At 39.7% G+C, this 18,746-nt stretch overlaps 1 protein-coding gene across 4 annotated transcripts in view; it reads right to left on the reverse strand.

The window, feature by feature from the left end:
* Window positions 1-1,086: 1,086 nt before the first annotated feature.
* Window positions 1,087-18,746, reverse strand: part of SPECC1L (sperm antigen with calponin homology and coiled-coil domains 1 like) — a 79,154-nt gene continuing 61,494 nt past the window's right edge. For 3 of the 4 annotated variants that reach the window (XM_075110797.1, XM_075110798.1, XM_075110795.1), the window contains 2 exons: window positions 17,790-17,849; window positions 14,542-15,637 (listed from right to left, as the gene is read on the reverse strand). In XM_075110797.1, the coding sequence (XP_074966898.1) occupies window positions 15,548-15,637; window positions 17,790-17,849 (150 nt within the window). In that variant the 3' untranslated portion in view covers window positions 14,542-15,547. Of the gene's footprint in view, window positions 1,502-14,541; window positions 15,638-17,789; window positions 17,850-18,746 lie in introns of those variants that run through there. The other variant, XM_075110796.1, reaches the window with a different exon arrangement.

Here is an 18,746-nt window from a genome sequence, read left to right on the forward strand (position 1 = left end):
CCCTGGAGGGCGGCGCGGGCGGCGCGGGGCGGGGGCGGCCCCGGGGGCTGCGGGGGGACGCCCCCGGTGCCGCCTCAGCCCCTGCCCTGGAGGGAGGAGGGCGGCCGGCCCTGCCGGGTCCCGCCGCCGCGCCGGGCCGAGCGACCGGCGGCGGGGCCAGTGCCCGGGGTCGGCGGCCCAGCGGCTCTACCTGGCGGCACCGGGGGGCTCCGCACCCGCCGCGCCGGCCCGGCCCGGCCCCGCGCCAAGCGGCGGGAGGAGCGGCTGACACTTACTTCCACAAGTCCAGCTCTTGCCTTGAGGGACCTGCAAGCGACAGCAGCGGGCCTTTACCGTGCTTGGGCTGCGTACGGTGGAAGTAGGGGAGGGAAGGAGGGCTTTCTCCGGGCATTGTTTTAAGCACCGACTTCTTTCCACGCTGGAAGACCCACCCAGCGAGTCCCAGCCCAGGGCTGTACCCAGCGGCTCCGCGCATCGCCGGGCCGCGGGACCCAGGCGGGCCGCCGGAGCACGGAGGCAGTTGCAGTTTCTTCTCTGCTTAACTGTCCTTACTAGCACCAGAAAGGAACCCCCTTCCAGAGTGCATTACCGCTCTGGAGAAGGGTAGAAGAGGTCTCAGTAAAGATATTAAACATTTTACATTAGTTTCCCATTTCCCACTGCGGACGTCTTTGTGGATCCGACCAGCACACACGTGCGTCTCCACCTGGAGCCAGGCCCGCGGTGGTGTCCCCCCTTGGGGCCGTGCATGTCCCCCGCCACCTCCTGCTCCTCCACAGAACAGACTTGGGGAACAGCCGTGACTCATCTCACAGCAGTTCTGAAGCGGGGAGACAACCTCTCGAGAATTTGAACCCACTGCTCTTTGTGGATATCTTTTTTTTTTTTTTACTTCTAGTTTTCAACTTTTCGTCTTAGCAGGTAATTTATCTACGCGTTTCTATTGGTTGGACATTACAAACAGGGAAGACTATCAGGTTCACAGTTCGCACCAACCCTACCCAAACCCCAGCCTGTGAAAACCTAGCTCATTTCAGTGACAGGGAGCCCGAGCCCCTCTGCGCAGAGGACTGCCACAGCTTGGGTGCTTGTGCCTCGCAACAGAAGTTTTATTGTAGGATTCCCAAGCCCAAAGGTGCTTTTCTCACGTCACATCTGCCAGAAGCGTATGCAGATTACTTTGACCAACAGGCAACTGGCTTACCCACCCTTCCCTGGCAGCAAGAGCTTTAAAGATGCTTAAGTTTTTTTGGTGTATCAAGACAGGAGGAAAAAAGTAGCAGAACTGGCACCAGCCACTCCAGCACCAACCTCAAAACCTATGAGCATCTGAGCATTAAAAATTTAACACCGGCAGCAGCAGCTGGCGCCTGTGCTGCCCTCCCCTCTGCTCTTACCCCAGACAGGAAGGCAGGCTGGCACACGGGCTGCCTGGGCCGCCCAGCTACGAGTTACAGAGTGGAGTGGAGACCTGAGCGCTGCTCCAAACACAATGGGAATCCTGTGGGGAGAAAAAAGAAAATGGGATTTTTCCCAGGAAGTTACAGAAAAGGCTGAAGTAATCTACCACACAGTAATGATTTTAAGGACCGCATATATTGACTAGCCAAGTCAAGAGAAAAAGCAATAATGGGATACTATGAGAAATTTAGAAGCCTCATCAAAACATGCTGCAATATTGACAAATTTAGAAATGCTGTCTGCCTACATGAAGTTTGCCAGAGCTTTTTGAAAAATGCTGACACTAGAATTGAGCACTGCTTGTGTAATGGTCTCACTCTTGCCCTGTACAGGAGGTAGCGTAGAGTTTTTTCCCACCCCGAGCTGATACTCCACAGCATTTTATGCTGTACAACTGAATTTGCAGTGGAGGGGCCCAGATCCTCAAAGACATCCAAATTACTCTCTCCCACTGAAATCAATGAAAGCTAGGAATCAAAATACTTTAAGGAGCAGGGATGCAGTTTCTAAATATGATTTTGTTCCTGAATACATTAAAAACAAAGTTGTTGCAGTCAGCTCCCTTTATTAAGCTGTCAGGCTGCTTTCTTCCAACAGTCCCATCCTCAACACATCATCTTACAAGTTTCCTGAGTCGCAGATGTTGATCAATATATCTTTGAAGGACCCCAGAAATACTTCACTGGATGTTTCTTTTCGCAGTTATAACTCTTTGATTTTTTGCAGCTAATAAATTTTAAGATTATCTGATGCAGACTATATTTTCTTTTAAATCAGCATGTCACAGAACACCCAAAGCAAATGCCCGAGTGCTTTGCAGGACTGGCTGATAATGGCACCCTGACAAGTTTCTTATAAACTGCGCTTTTTTTTTCCCTATAAAAGCATTCCGATACCACTACCAAAAGCACCAAACCACTGGATCCTTCTCCCACCAGCCATTCCAGTTCAGGTGGTGTATCATGTCCCCATTGTCACCTATTCATTTTCTCTGTGCAGTTCAGAATTCTGTGGTGTTTCAAGGCGTTAAAAATCAGTATTAACACCTCCCAGAGCCAGTTCCTCTACTTTTGCATGCTCATTTCTCACTTCTGCACAAGTAAATGTGTTTATAATGAGCAGCTGCTGTGTTATGTCCTATCCTGTCCAACTGGATATGATAGATCTATTCAGACCTTACTGAATGAAAGCTGTCACCTTTCTTTTCAATTAAGAAATTAATTGGTTTTCTATTGGTTTTATGCTATTGTCCCTGTCAAGTATCACAACTGCACTGGTCTTCAGAACATGTTTCTTCTTGTGCATATTCAATGTGTACTGTCCTTACCTGTAGATATTTCTACTTATGCCCTCCTTACGAGTGGCCAACAATGACAGTAAGGAATACAACCAGCTTTCATATTTTTTCTTTGTTTTTATAACGGCGGGGGGGCAGTCTAAGAGTGCGCTGACTTCCTTTCCCTTCTTAGTCACTCATGAAGGAAAACAGCATTACTACAACCGCTGTGGCCAGATACAGTTTGAGAAGTGACTACCTTAAGAAATAGGCTGAAACTACCTGGAAACAGAACAGCTTCCCGCAGCCTCCGCAGCCACAGGGAAGGTACTGCCACACACCTGGCAGTGTGACTGTGCCTGAGCTGCTGGCTCAGGCTGTGAGCTGAAAGAAGTGCAGTACTGCAAGGAAAGAAAGTAAGGCATCTGATTCTCCTCTGTACAGCCAAGAAGGGCTTTTTCATTCCTGAAAAGCAGAGCTGCAGTAACATACTGTACACTGTCTCCTAACTGAACAAGCCAAACTCCTCAGGTTTGGGCAACTGAAAAGCAGCACTACGAGGCTATTTGTACTTCTCAGACTTGGCAACTGAGCTGAAGTAGTAAACTCTCGAAAGACTGTGTAGAAAAAAAAACCTTTAAATGCTCCCTTCAAAAAGACGAAAGCAAAGTCAATAAAAACTTCACACTTGAGACCTATCGTGAAACTCACCCTTCTCTTTCCCCATACTGCATGATCGACAGTCTGCTTGGGCACGCCAGTGATGCCTCTGTAAACACAAACCAGACTCCTCTACAACGACTATAATCAAAACCAGCCTGCCACCCTGGTAAGCAGCAAGATAGCAGGAAAATCATACCCATGTATTGAGGCTTCCATGTGAGGGACTGAAAATGATCATCAGTTTGTCTAGAACAGAATCTGGAAGAATTAGTGTTTTTTAAAAACAAAAAATATTTCTGTCTACAAGAAAGAGATTACTCTTTACCAGTTTTGGAACTCTTCTCCATCATGAAATTTTTCTCTCCAACCAGACCGATTCATCTGGTATACACAAAATTACATTTAAGGGATGCATATTTTGCAAAGAAGCATCAAACTGAGTATTGCATTAGCGCACATATGCAATGTTATTAAACAGGGCACTTACAACTATGTGTTCTGACTTGTACATAATCCCATTCCCACAAATACTGCCTGACTCTCCTCAAAGCAGTGAAAGGCACAAGTCTAAGAGAAGGGATGGAGGCAGGGTTAATTGAGGTCCTTTGAAAACACTAGCAAATCCTTCAACATTAGAGATATATATAAAAATAAAAATCCATATGTGTGTATATACATGCAATTATGTCACTCACATTGTTCAACATTAAATATGTTAGCAATTTAAAAATCAACACTGAAAAAGAAAAAGCAGCAGCTAGATTTTCTGAAGAAAGAGTCCCTTAACAAAGTTACACATGCAGCATTGCTGTTGGAAACGCCCATCGCTAACAGCTTAACAAAGGATGCTCCTCTGTGTCAAAGACTGAAGCCTTCTCACAAACTGTTCGATTCCAGCACAGGAGTTCAACTTTTACCTAGGCTTAAGGAAAACAAGCTAATGTCGAGGTAAGGTTTGTGCTCACAGGGAAACGCAACCGCCCTTACCCGCAACACTCTGTGAATCCTGCCATTTGCACTTGGGTCAGGAACAACAGGATTTTCAGTGATTTTGTGCCGAGATTTGGACGGCCTCCGTAAAAGGCACTGCCCAAACAGACTGTGGCTTCACTTCTCTAAATGCTATTCAGCATGACAGACTACGAGATGGAGTTCAATCTAAATTTAAGCGCTCTTTGTAGACTATTAATAGAAGAAAAACTGGTAGCATGAATCATCATGTGGGAGCTGCAGAGCAACAGCTATTTCTTTTCTATAATAGTAATATATAGAAGTTACCTTTATACAATAAACGGACTGTTGGAGTTGCAAGGCCCAGCAGAAGTCAGATGATTCTTCTTCACTTACACTATTCTCATTTTATTCTAGGGAGCAATGAGAGGGCAACCCTTATTTAACTTGACAAAATGCACATTGTCTATAACCAAGCTCTGTCACAACACAAACTGGAGACAAGAAGTAGCTACTGACCTTGCTCCCCACCACTCCCCGCTAGGGAATAACGTGTGCTGGAAATGTCTGTGTAAAATGATGGAACTTCATAGGTTTTTGAAGTGAACTTAGTGTTTTAGGACCCTGTTCCCATGCCTGTACAAGGTTTGTACCTCTGACCAAGAGGAAAACTGCGGCATGCCTTCCCTTTACGCTGCTTCTCTGCTGGGACGATAGCCCAGCAGTAGTGTTGTTAGACCAGCCATATTCAGGAAAGATTTTTCAGGACTGAACACCTAACAGCTCTGAACTGCAAAACTGCTGGTGCTCAGCACCCTTCAGGATCATCCCAATCACCAGTGTCGTGATTTTCTTTTTCAAGAGATAGCACTGGTTATGCACGCCACAGGCTTTACCCTAGGCTTTCCTCCACTGCAGTTGATTGACTCTGGATGTGGCCCCAGAGACACACAGCGTTAACTCAACACGCTGGCATTTCGGTGCTCACTGGGATATTTATTTTTGAAAAATATGATATTGTCAACAGCTCAGTAAAGTTGTCTCCAGACTGTTATGTCTCCTTCTCAAGTTTCCTTCATTTTTAAGAGCTTAACTTTTAGGCTTTTGGTGTGAGAAAAGAGCCTAAAATGGTTTAAGAATAGGCAGCATAAACAAGGGAGTGAGCTATGCACAGCACTGGAGAGCAGCAGAAATATTTCCTCATGCTATGTAACCAACGCAAATGTCTAGCAGTAAAAATACTGTGATAAGACACTACTGTGATCAACCCTATTTTCACAACGAGATTAAGGAGGTTCCAAAGAACTGGAAATCCTGAAGAGCAAAGAATGTCTAAGGAAAATCAACATCATATTTGTGAAACAGCGCCTTTCATATACAGAAATTCAGTTCTACGAAGTTCAGTTAAACTCTGGTGATACAGAGGGAAATGGCAGACATAAAGACTAGTAAAAAACCTCAGCTTGGATTAGGATCGACGGCCTCAGTCCCTTATCTACTTTTTTTTTTTTTAGAATTCATAGACAGAATTTTTTCCAAACAAAGGTGCGTGGAAGGTGTTTCAAAGCAACTTTCCTAACAGAAGTGAAGCTAATAAAAACCATGTAATTCATCATAAATGTTCTTCTAATCTTGAGCTGCCAGGAAGAGAGACACAATTAGCTAACTTCCCCATCCAAGGTGTCGGGTCACAGGATCAAGCAGTATCTCATACAGAGATACTGGCGCTTTCCACAATGCTGTCACTACTTTCCAAGCAGTTCAGCAGGGAGCTCTGTACCTCACCCAACCTTTAGCATTGAGGATGAAAAAGAAAAACACCAGTATAAGAAACAAGAATACAAATGCTGGGGCCAAGGAAGGAGTGCTGAAAAAACCCCGTAGACAAAACACTTGAGTGAGGGAGCTGAGAGAGGGAGAACAACGTGAAAGGCACAGAATTCAGCACCTCTTTTTTTATTTTTTGTTAAAGTCTTAGCAGTAGCTGCTGGCTATTAATAACTTCCCAGCTAGAGAAGGGAGTTAACTTTTTATGATAAGTTACTGTCTCTGTTTTAAAAGAATTTTTGTGTGGGAAGAACTTAAATCTTCATGAGCCCCTCTTGCCTGTGCACTTTGTGGAACTAGGCAGCAGCTCTTGGCAACATACATGACATAATCCAACCCTCTTCCGTTGATCAAAGCAATTGTGAAACCCTTTATGATAACAGTTTCAGCTGAAAGTTCTGTAATGCTAACCTAGTTCCTACATAGAATTTAACTGCAGAACAACCGTGACTCTGATATAAGATTTGTGATTTAACAAAATGGAATATTACACTGATGTTGCTTCTGAGGCTATTATTTTGCTGCAGTTTTTCAGTAAGACCTTCATAATTATTTAACTGACCTTATTACATTCAACTTAAACACACTTAAGGAGCTAGTTTCACATTTTTAACAAAATTCTCTAGTGACAGCTTGGAAAACAATCCCTGAAAAAAATGGTTAGGGAATATTATTTCAGCTGATATGGGAAAGAAGAGTTGCAGCTCTACAGACACTACTGTTTTAGCACACCTCAGCTCTGGCCTGTGCCCGCTCACTGCTTCTGTCTTGACCTGCAGATTGCGAACTACAGGTGTACAAATAACTTCTACCGTGCTCTCATGCACTTGCTACAGAAAATAAGAACATCTGTTTTCTGACATGAGTTTGTTACACTACACTTTTAAAGCATTTATTTTCAAGAGAAGTACGAAAACTGAAGCTCCATGCTTAAAAACAGGATATGAATCCATTTTGAGAATGAAGAAGAGTTTTCTTAAACCACTCAAATTCGGGGAGAATATTTCACCTCAAGAAAGAAGCAGTGAGATACTTTCTTGCAGAACATTACTGAGACAAACACTTTTCTGGATTGCTGAGCAGTCAGAAACCACCACATAAAATATCAAAATAAGTATGTAATAAATACATAGAATTAGAACACCTACACTAGTCAGTGCATTTAAGAACAACATTTGACATAAATAGGAGCACAATCCAGACCTCTGGATCCAATTTATTAGAGAGGCCTTGAAATCAAAGCTCTGAAACAGAATTTGAAAACAGTTACCATCAGGATGACTGAGGCCAAGTCAGATTTAAGGTGTTCTAGTCTTTATTTTCACCTGAAACATTTATTTTTAGGCATGTGTTTTAAATACTCTTAACTGTTATAAAGTCCCCAATCCCTCCCAAGCGCAGTTCCTTCAGAGAGAGAGGCAGCAAGCGAGCACACACTCATGCGGCGCCTTACTTGGGTCAGGTTAACTAACATTTAAATAATTCTAATCCTGCAATATATTACAGAAGTTGCCTAAATGGAACATATTCTCTGCAATTCCCTTCTTCGTTTCTCATATTCAAGACTAGGACAGTGCAGGCTAAGTAGATGCCTTAAATACATACCTCTTATCTATGGTGTTCACCATCTTATAACTTAAAAACCTTTGGGGGTAGATACTGTTAAGTATGCTGGTATACCAAAACAGACATGACTTCAAAAAAAATAACGCAGTTATGTGCATGCAAATGATTCGCACGCATTTCTCAGCCATAGCATATAAACCTCCACAAACCACTTCCTGTAACATTTACTCCTGAAAACCCACAGTGCCACAAATAGTGTTAAAATACTCCATTCTGTAGCAGCTTCACTCAAGAAAACAAACACACATTTTGCTATTTGCAATCTTTATTTAATGAATAATTAAGAAGAAAACATGGCAACATTGGCAAATTGAAGGCATACATACTAAATACTCATACAGAATACATCAGGGAGAAAGTAAATGCCCAGATCTTTAGTGGTCCTTGCAAAATAAAAAGCATATTGGTCCTCCAAAAGGTTTAGCTTAAAATATGTTTGCTGACCTTTTAAGTTCCAATGATTAACAGCTTGTGCCTTTCAAACCAGAAACGGGATTAAATACAATTTAAACATACTTCCAAGTTTTCCTTAAATCTATATTTCTCAGCTCTAACCAGAAGCAAACAAAATGGTTTTTTCCTCCTTACCTTTAAATGTATACACTAATAGCCACCCTAAGTATTCAAGACACAAGCACTTCCTGAAACATGTTCAGTTTTATTAAGAACCTGCATATGTATACACACACGTATATATGTGTGTATATATGTACATATATACATTTATGTAAAACCTCTCTATATATGTAAAATGTCTACAATGTCAATGTGTGTGTGTAAACCATCTGAAAGGGTTCTGGAAAAGAGAAAAGTGCTTGCTGTCTAGAACAAGAATTACTAAACCCATACAGGTACTGTTAGGTCAGTCTAACAGTTGTGTTCCAAGGGAGTATAAAACCACTACAAATCAGAAAAGCTGGATGGATGAGGGGAGCTTTTAAGAATCACTATTTTACATTATCTTTAAAGGCCATGGAAAATAAGCTTTAAATTAGCTATTTAGGAGATACCAGTACTGGCTGCAGCGTCATCTCAAACAAAGTTAGTCCTTATCCAGTACAGTGCTGTGAAGTTAGACCGCGACATCAATAAAATTCTGTTCTTTCATGAAGTCCAAAATTCAACACACTGTTCTGTCAATTCTGCCTCGCACCTGAACTGAAAGTACCCTCATCCAAGAGTTGGAGGGTACCAATAATGCCCTTCTGTCTTTGATCTGGAGAGTTATCCAATATTAAATGGGATCACTGATTTATTTCATACACATTGAACAACTCTTGATCATTACTGACCTAAAACGAATCTACAGTCTGGAGGCTAACTAGTCTATGCTTTGTTTAGTAGTGTTATACTTTCTCTCCATTAGATAACATACAGAAAAAACATTCCTGTTCAAAAAACCCTTCAGATATGTATGTATAAAAGTGCTACTTAAAAATAGTATAAATGACCTTACAATATATGCAAAACCAAAAGTTTCTAACACACTGAAATGTTGTAAGTTACAAGGATTAATTACTTGAGTATGTTACATGTACTTGTGCCCTCTGAACTGAACTGACTCCCAAGTAATTATCCTAATTGAACATATGCAATAAGTGGAAACCAGCAAAAGCCTCCAGAAAAGTTTAAACAATGGAACAGAAAAAAAGAGCAGCCTCTTTCTCCCCATCTGTTGAAATAGAGTTCAGAAACAAAAATTGACTATTCCATTATTGCAAATGCAGCCGACTGTGAAAACAGGTCAGCTCATGAACTGTGGAACCAGGACTGCCAATGGCTCCTCTGCAGCAGGAAATGTCCACTGGGCTCCCTAACTACCACATAAATACACTAGTTACATGCCATTAAAATAATACATATATCGCTAGAATGAAAATGCACGTAATATGTTGCTATGCTGGGGCACAGCAAGTTTTAAGCCTTGACTTCCCCAAACGACTTGTTCATATTCTAGAACTCTATGCAAAATACAAAAGCCTTAGAAAAGTGCAACAAAACTAGCTTCATGACATTTTTCTTTCAGTTTCCATAAATACAATCTCATAAAAATATTATTAAACTGAAGCATACTTCCCAGTGGAGAAAAAACATGCCACATTTCAGCTTTGATAAGTGATTTTTGGCTAAACTGAAACCCCCTGAAAATAGGGGATTAAAATGAAACCAGCTTAATCGCATCAGGCCGCCATTAATAGTCTGCCAAAAGTCCACCCTACCATTTTGCATCCACACATCCTGCTGGAACTGATGGGAACTTTATGTGCAACTCTGTGGCAGACAGTGGCCTAAGGGTAAGGAATATTGCAAGTGAAAGATGTCAGTTGGAAGGAAGTCTCATCTGGTATTCACAGATTTTACTGATGTTTCAGTGTGAGGAAATAACCCTATTATTGCAGAATGAATTAATTTATGGAGGCTAGGATAGTGGCCGTGTCAAACTGAGTTCAAGGGTGTGGCATCCCCAAAACTGGCAAGCACAAATACACATAAGGAAAAATGACATTTGTATCAACACTCTGACAGAGATCAGAACTGTACAAACCTTGATCTTTTAAGTTATTCAGCATTAATTATCAAAAGTATACTTGCTACGTACTCCAGATGCTTAACACTTTAGCTTTGGCAACTGCCAAGTGTAGTACAACACTGACACTGAAATCATAGGGAATACAACAGAAAAAACTTAGCTGACTGAAGGACTGGGAATGCTCAGCAAGCCAGACAGTAATTTAAAACCCATCTAGCTACTCTTCTTTGAAAGCAAAATCACTATTAGAAATACCTTTTTAAATTGGGACAGTTAAATATGTTATGAGATGTCTATGAACCCTTAACTCATTTAAGGAGTTGATAATTTGGGGGCAAGAACACCTGCACCCTGGGTGCTGTAGGCTACATGGGGGATAAGGAAGTCGTGGGTGATTTAAGCAGCTCTAACATTTTGCCAATCAATGTACACTACCTTGGGAAAGCACGGTGGCATGTCCAGAACTCATGGATGATGACTATACTTTAACACCATTTTTCACCGAATCATATCTCAGACTGGTTAATGTTATTGTGTATTCACACACCAATGCTAGCTTAAAGAAAGGAACTGCATAAATAGAGCGTGGCAGAACATAAAAATAAACCAGAAATAAATATTTACCAAGTCAAGGGAAGGATCACAAACAAACTATATAGTTAAATCAGTCTGTACATGAACACTAATATTTTTAAATGCTCTTTCTTAGGCCACCTCAGAAAGAGTATTACTCACAATAGGCAAAAAATAGCATAAAGGTGTACACCTGGATTCCTTCACAGAAGAATTCTGCCCCTTAATAGCTCCTGCTCGATGCAGCCTGCAGTTAAGCTGTGACTACATTAGCTGCAACAGCAAATTAAGAAATAAAGTCACCACATACATCACATGAACACAGTTTCAGAGGCTTTAGCCTATGCATAGCTTCACACTAGCCATCCAGAGGGGGCAGCTTTGGAAGATATTGTCACATACCACCTAAAAACCAGGCACCATTCCCAAACCAGTCACAAGCAGAACACGGAAAGTAAGAAAAACACCCAGAAGTTCTCCAGATCTCCAAATTCCCAAATAATCCTGTTTAAAACTAGGCTATAATAAAATTTGCACCCTGGGCCAAGACTGTACATCAATAGAGAGAACTGAGTAAAAGTAATTTTTTGGTGATGCAAAAGATGCAACAGAATCCAACTGTCTGAAGTGTTGAACTGAAAAAAATGAAGAACTTAACACTGAGATCATTAACAGAAATGAGATGCCAATGAGAATTTTTTGTCACAGCTACAAAATTCTTAAGGCAGATCCTCAGCAGTTTAAACTGCTGTACTGCATCATTAGAGCACAGGACAAATTTATTTCTCCTTATGCATGTAGAGCCAGAGTATGGCTGCTGCCAGCGGTATTAATATGAGTTTACACCAATACATCAAAGCTGAGTTCATTTAGCTCTGGTAAATTAAGAGGCCCCTAAAGCACGATGATGGACTTTACAGAAAAAACACAAACAGTGGAAATATTTTACAAAACCAGAGGCAAAAAATTATCAGAAATGCTACATATAACTTGAGAAATATATCTTATGCAAAAGAGACAAAAATTCACTTTTACATCAGAATACGCTGTAATTAAATACTATATCCTGGATAAACCTACCTGCAAACAGAAGTTTAAAAGTGAAAAATTCACTCACAATTTTTTGGAGGCATGAGATGACAGATCTTTGTGAGGGCCACTGACGTTCACACCAGACATACTAAATTAGTGTTTCTATTTAAACACAAAAGACAATCAAATCAAACTGGGTCAAACAAAACCGACTGAAAATCAAACCAAGTGTAAGCCATTCTGAAGCCACCTCAGTTCTGTTGCTGTTAGATACTCCATATCAAAACTTCTCTGACAGAATTTTCCTGAATAACCAAAATTAACATTTTCCTCCCATCCCTTCTCTTTTGGTAAGGAAAACCCCAAAACCGTTCATTCCATTCACTGCTGATGGCCTTGTGGCAGAAAGACAACTAGCCAAGCAGAATACACACCTGGCGCTTAACTGACCTCTCTAACCTATGGAAGCATTTCAGTAAACAGGATCCAGAAGATGGTATAGCTGTTCCCCATCCTACCTACAGCTGGCAGTGAGTAACCCTGATACACTACAGCACAGGCATTTGCAAGGCACACACTAAAGTGCAGTAACAAAGTGGTGATAAAATATTTGTCTTTTTTTAGTACATTCAGAAGTATCTTCTGGATTAAAAACAACAGAACGTAAATCAGCGTAAACTTGCACTTCAGATGTACACAAAACCAGGCTGTTTCAGGATTAACCATGAGGAACCGAACAGAACAGTACCATCCACGTCTGGAAGGGCTAGAGCTATTCTTCCTCTTGAAAAATTTAATGCGGTTTGAACCTTCAGAAAAAACACACTGTAGAGTGCAGCAGGGCATTATGTGTGTTTTAGATCTTCCATTGCTTCATTACTTCCACTTGGACAGCTGTGCAGCATCTTTATACGTAAAGGCTCAGATACATCATTACAAAAAAACCTCTTCATGAAGCCCAGTATTCCCTTACAGATAGGAATTCAGCAGAGGTTTATCAGACGAATCACACCAAGAAGTTTACAGAGCTCTGAAGTTCAAAACAAGATAATTTTTATAATTACTAATAACTTTTTTCTTTCTCTCTGAAGACTAGCAGCTCATCTTTTTAAAATAAAGTATCTGGAAAATGTGATTTCCCCTTTCACAAATAGTTGTACTATTAGTGTTACTTCAGTCAAGGACTAAAAGAACATTCCAGGTAAATGAAGTTGACCATGGGACAGGAAAAAAAAAATCACCTTAAAGCTCCAATTACCTTGACAAAACAGGTAATGAGTGAATTTAGACCAAGAAATGCTATCCTTTTCATTAGAAAAATATTTTCTTAAAGTCTAAGGCAACAAATAAGACAATCATAGATAAGGATGTCTGTTCAGAAGATGAATAAAAGGTTTTTAAACACAAATTGGTAAAAACTGGAACAGAGTAGTAAGAAAGAGAATGTGAGACAGCAATAACACATGTTTCCAATAGGACTATTCTTACTGAAGCTTATTTGAAGAAGTAAACATTTTTTAAGAAATATATGGGAGAGGAAATTGTATTTCAGACTTTTATTAGAATCTGTTAGTGACTATTATTCACTTGAAGCCTCTCCTGCAACAATGGTCTTTAGGTTATGTTGGCTCTTCAAATGTACCAGTTAATCTGATGGTCACTAGCTACTTTTAGGTTCTAAAGACCTGTAAGAATGTATGAGACACTGCTGCTCTGAAAACTTCTCCAAAGGCTGTCATCATGGATTAAGTAGTTATTTTGCAAATTTTTTAATTCTCACAGGCACATGAGTGTAAGCATGTATTTTTATATAATGCTAGCTGCTAGAGCCGTGCTGAATTATTACTCTTCACGTGAGCTATGTTCTTCAGAGGATAGGTTTTTGGATTTGGCAATAATTTCAAGTTAAATCTGTGCTTTTATACCATGATGAAGTTTCACAGATGCCAAGCACAGTTTCATTCACTGAGTTAACATCTGAGACATTCAAACTGTCCTTAACAGTCATAAGAGCACCATAGGAATGACAGACTCATTTTCTTTGTAAGAGGGTTACTGCATGGAAAGAGCATGTGCTTATAAATAGCAGTTGCTACAGAACTTGCTTCTAAAGTAGGCTTCTGCTTAATGTTAATGAGAGATGCTCAACTGTGGCTTACCTGCTTGTAAGTATTCAGAAAAATAAGAAGCAAAAGCAACAACAGAGTGAAGTCTTCCCTTGATTTGACAAACGAGATTACAACAGCTTGTGACAAATGGATATATGAAATTGTTCTGAGCCACCAACATTCCACATGAGGCCCTGAAGTGCCAGGATGTATCAATTCAATGATCACTAAGGCACTTACTTGAACTCTTTTGCCCGAGAGCTGTTACATGAATTCAGATACATTTTAGGAAAATAGAAGTTGAGCAGACTCAAGTTTCTCAACATCTTCCTTGTGACAGTGAGTCATTTCCACGCAATATTCGAGACTACTGGGCGTATACACATTTCATCAGTTTCCCCGTAGTTCTCATCAGAGAACGTCTCACCTTTTTTCAGTCAGACGAGGATGTGCAAGATCAATGAAAAACACACAGAAAACATGGCAAAACTGGATTTTGAAACAAACTACTTCATTATTACATCTTATTGAAAATATTCTCTCTGCAGAGGAAATGCTATCGCAGTTCCAAAATTCTACCACAGAAATCCATGACGTATGCTCATATTGCTGTAAAGCCTGGGGTAGCTGTGCATGCTATACAGGCAAAGGAGGAAGAGGGGAAAGAACAAGCTGTACAAGGGTTGATTATGGATTCATTTCTGTTATAATGGAAGCACGGGGAGTTTGGACAGATCCCTTGAAGTACAGCACACCCTGAAAACCAGGAGCTGTACGTGCTAGTCCTTACAATGCGTAAGATAAAGTTGGAAGCCACATCACTGTGACAGAGGTAGGCTTATAATGAAGCTTTAGAATGAAGAGTTCTTCTGTGCCAAATTTTTTGAGGTATTGAGAGCACTTCTCCACTCAATTTGTTGTTATGGAATAAAAGCTTGTTTTCCAAGAATATTGTGCACATTTTAAAGGAGGGAAAATAGCTGTAGAGGCAGTACTAAATTACCATTAAGAACTCTACTGTATTGGAGTGCCATATGCTGTGGGTAGAATATTCAGACTCTGTGGTATCAGGACGCTACAGAAAGTTCAGTAATATGATGCCATGTTATCCTTTTCCTTCTCAAAGCTTTAGCTGTACGTTCAGTCTCCTATATGCTAGAGGATCCATTCATCTCACTCTCCTAGGAAAGAAAGCTTCAGGAATTCAGGCTGGAAAGGCAGTACATAAGTAGTCCGGGATCTTTAGGCTACATTATTCATCTGAATAGCTTAATAACTTGGGTTATTCCAAGCACTGTGGCAACAAGTCTTGCTTTTAAACAGTTGTTTCCAGGCTTAGTAGCTGAAGCAATCTGAGGCAATCCGGGATAGTGTCACTGAAGTTTGAGGGGACTCAAATGTTGCCAGTTTTCAGTGAAACGGGGATTAGCATTTCAGTAAGATTTCCATCTCATAGCTCATGTTGGTTCTATCCCATGGATGTGTTGAATTATTAGGGTTTCAGGTTTCAAAGTATTTGTAAATTGCTGTAACATACAGCATGACATTCTGCCAGTCTGGACGCTCAGTTCGCACCATTTCATTTATGTCCTGCCACAGAAAACAGATTGGTAAAAATCAGGAATTATAACCTTGTGATTAATACCTTGTGAGGCAGTGTTTTTACAAATCCCTAGGAATCTGGAGTTTCCACAATTTAAAGGATTGATGAAGAAGGTTCTGTTTTCTTCCATACGTATTTGTATTACTTACAAAATGTAAACAGCTATGAATACAGTATCTGTGGACAGTTATTTTGTTGACTTAAGATTGAAATGCCTAATGCTGTGCATACTTGGGTTGTCCCCCACTTAGTACAATTAGTATAGTTGTCAAGTCTTTAGTGTTCCCGTACCCCGACAACAGCCTTGCAAGTCAATGCAATTTACCCAGGAACTGTGAGTCACAGAATCAAGGCCCAGATATTAACTGAAGCTAACGTTCAAAATTCGTATAAGGGTAAGAGTCAAGTGTCAATAAATAATTGAATCACATTTTACAGTAGACTACTGAACTTTAGCTTGCTTTATTCGTATTTTTGAGTAAGGAGGCAAGGAAGAGGGAAGTTTGCTACCAATTTGGGTATTTCCAAGCGACAAAGCAATGTGTGTCTAATTGATAATCGGCCAGTTTGCACATATTTCATAGTAACAGTATACCAGATTGTCAGTGAATAAGCAGAGTAAACAAAGTCTGATCTCCCCCTTTCAGCACACGTACAAAGAAAAACAGAGTGATGCAGTGTGTAATAATTTTTGTTTACTGTAAGGGTCTATTATGCAACCTTTAGGTCCTCCAGAACTCAAAAAAGAGAAAGTAATTTTTTTTTTTATTCCCCACGTGAAAGTAGCCGAACACTTTCTTACTCAGGGAACAAATAACTTTCCCTTACAGGACCAGAAGTATTTACATACGCTAGTTTTCACACCCTTTTTCACCCTCCACCCATGCAATACGGACAAGGAAAAAAATCCGCAAACATACACATTGTACACATGCATACGTAGGTATGTAAACAGACACTAAATCCTTAAGATGGATACAGTTTGCGCTCAGAGACTTAATTCTTCTTAGAATATCTGTAATTAAGTACACAACAAAAAGAAAGGACAGACAGCAACCACTTCGACTAAAGCTGAATTATGTAAGAATTACTGCAGTTATTTTCCACAACCTCGTTCTTACATCAGCATTTGGTAAGAAACTTACACATTTCAAATCGCTGACAAAGTCTAAGTACTAAAGCCCAACAGTTGCACTGCTATTGTCAGCGAATACAATGCTGGAGGGTAAAGGCTCTGATAAGGATCAGGGAAAGTGTTATTTTTAAAGATGTCTGACTTTGTTGTATTATTAGTTGCTAAATCTGGCAGCTTTGTTAGAATTTAGGTTACAAAAGCATTGCTCAAGAATCATTTCTTATACTGACAATTTTAGCTGAATTTTTGCCATTATTCACAAGGGTTTGGAATACTCCCAATTCCATACATTCAGCTATCTTAATTTTCTAGGAGATACTATACTATTAAAACCTGATTCTTTTAAGCTAAAACTTGCATAAGACAGTTTATTATGAAAAATAATAGAAAAAACCTTTCAATTATTTACAACGATGATGAATTAGAAGTCTAAATTTAAAAGTTAAAATCTTGACTCTCGTATTAGACTGAGCAAGAGAACAAATTACATAGCTTGATTTGTACCTCCAACATTCAAAAAACCCAAATAATTTGAAAGTGGGTCAGAGAAAGAAGAGAATTAATGAATTCTTGAAGATTGTATCACATAATTTCTCAAATTGTTCTCAAATTCATTGCCTTTATTATTATTTCTTCTTATGATATTGAGAGATGAGTTTTGGTGAATCTTCCTTTTTTAGCTTGAGAGTTTACCTGCTATAGGCTATCATGCTGTTGCCTTTGCTGCAGCTGCTGGAGTACAGGTCTGGATCTCAGTCAGTATTCAATGCAATGCAAGAAACATGTAAGCTTAAGTTGTTGATGACGGGGTTTATTGAACAAAGCCACTGAGGTAGGGAGTATCTTATGTTTCTCAGTCAAGTATGATACGGGGCAATAACCTCTAGTTGAGCTCATCTGCTATTTTTAAGCATAAAGCATGAAAATATTTCAAAAGCACAAAACAGAATAATTTGATTTTTTTAAATGGGACATAATTCATTCAATATGCATTTAAAACTTACCAGGGTAGACTTGATGCCAACACTTTCAGCTGCCTGAAAAGCCAACGTGAAATTTCTTCTCTGCATGAGATACAAAAACATGTTAGAATCCAAGGAAATACTACTTCAAACATAATAAAGTTGTGTTAAGAATGTTCATAGTAATGCTGCTACTTTTGCTTCAAATGGAGTCTATAATTTGACCATAGTCATTTAAAAAGAGCCATAGGAATGAACACGTCCTAATATAATCCAAATATTATGGAAAATTTTTATTAATTCCTCATTCAGAAGATAATGCTGAAAAATCGTTGTCAGTGAAGAATGACCGAGTTATAAAACACTATAGATTAAACTATTAATTCTTTAGAAAGCATAAATTTAAAAATCTTTTCAAGTGTTAATGAAATATTCTTATACCTTTTTAGGAATTATCGTTAATAATACATCTTCAGATAACACACCAGTAGGTATTAACTATAGCACACTAGAATACATACAGGCTAGTCTGCAATCTTGACATCTTCTGGTTTACCTTTATTTGATACATATCACTTGAGAAGAGTATCACGGTCACTTATCACTTTGAGAAAGTACAATGAAACAACGTCCTTGTGATACTGAGAGAGATGTACAAAACATGTCAAGATGCAAAGTTGACGGATTTAAAATCTTTAAGCTTAAACATTCGTTTCCAAAATGTGAACTGGAAACACTTTCCAACTGTTTGCATTAAATATAATGCCTCACACAGACATTTGTGACATTCTGTTATTTCTTTTCCTTATATCTGTTCCAAAGTTCCAGTTAACTCAATGATCTCATAATATTACAAGGTTATAATAAGAATAGCGTAAGGTAGATTGAAGTGTTTCAGTTATGATTCCTAGTAATATTGGGGTTTTTTAGCACTCAAATTTGTTAGTTTTTCTTTATTAATCCTTATTAATTCTATAGTCTCACAGTCCCAAAAATGGG

The sequence above is a fragment of the Phalacrocorax aristotelis genome, chromosome 15, assembly GCF_949628215.1.
Source record: "Phalacrocorax aristotelis chromosome 15, bGulAri2.1, whole genome shotgun sequence".
Taxonomy (NCBI): Eukaryota; Metazoa; Chordata; class Aves; order Suliformes; family Phalacrocoracidae; genus Phalacrocorax; species Phalacrocorax aristotelis.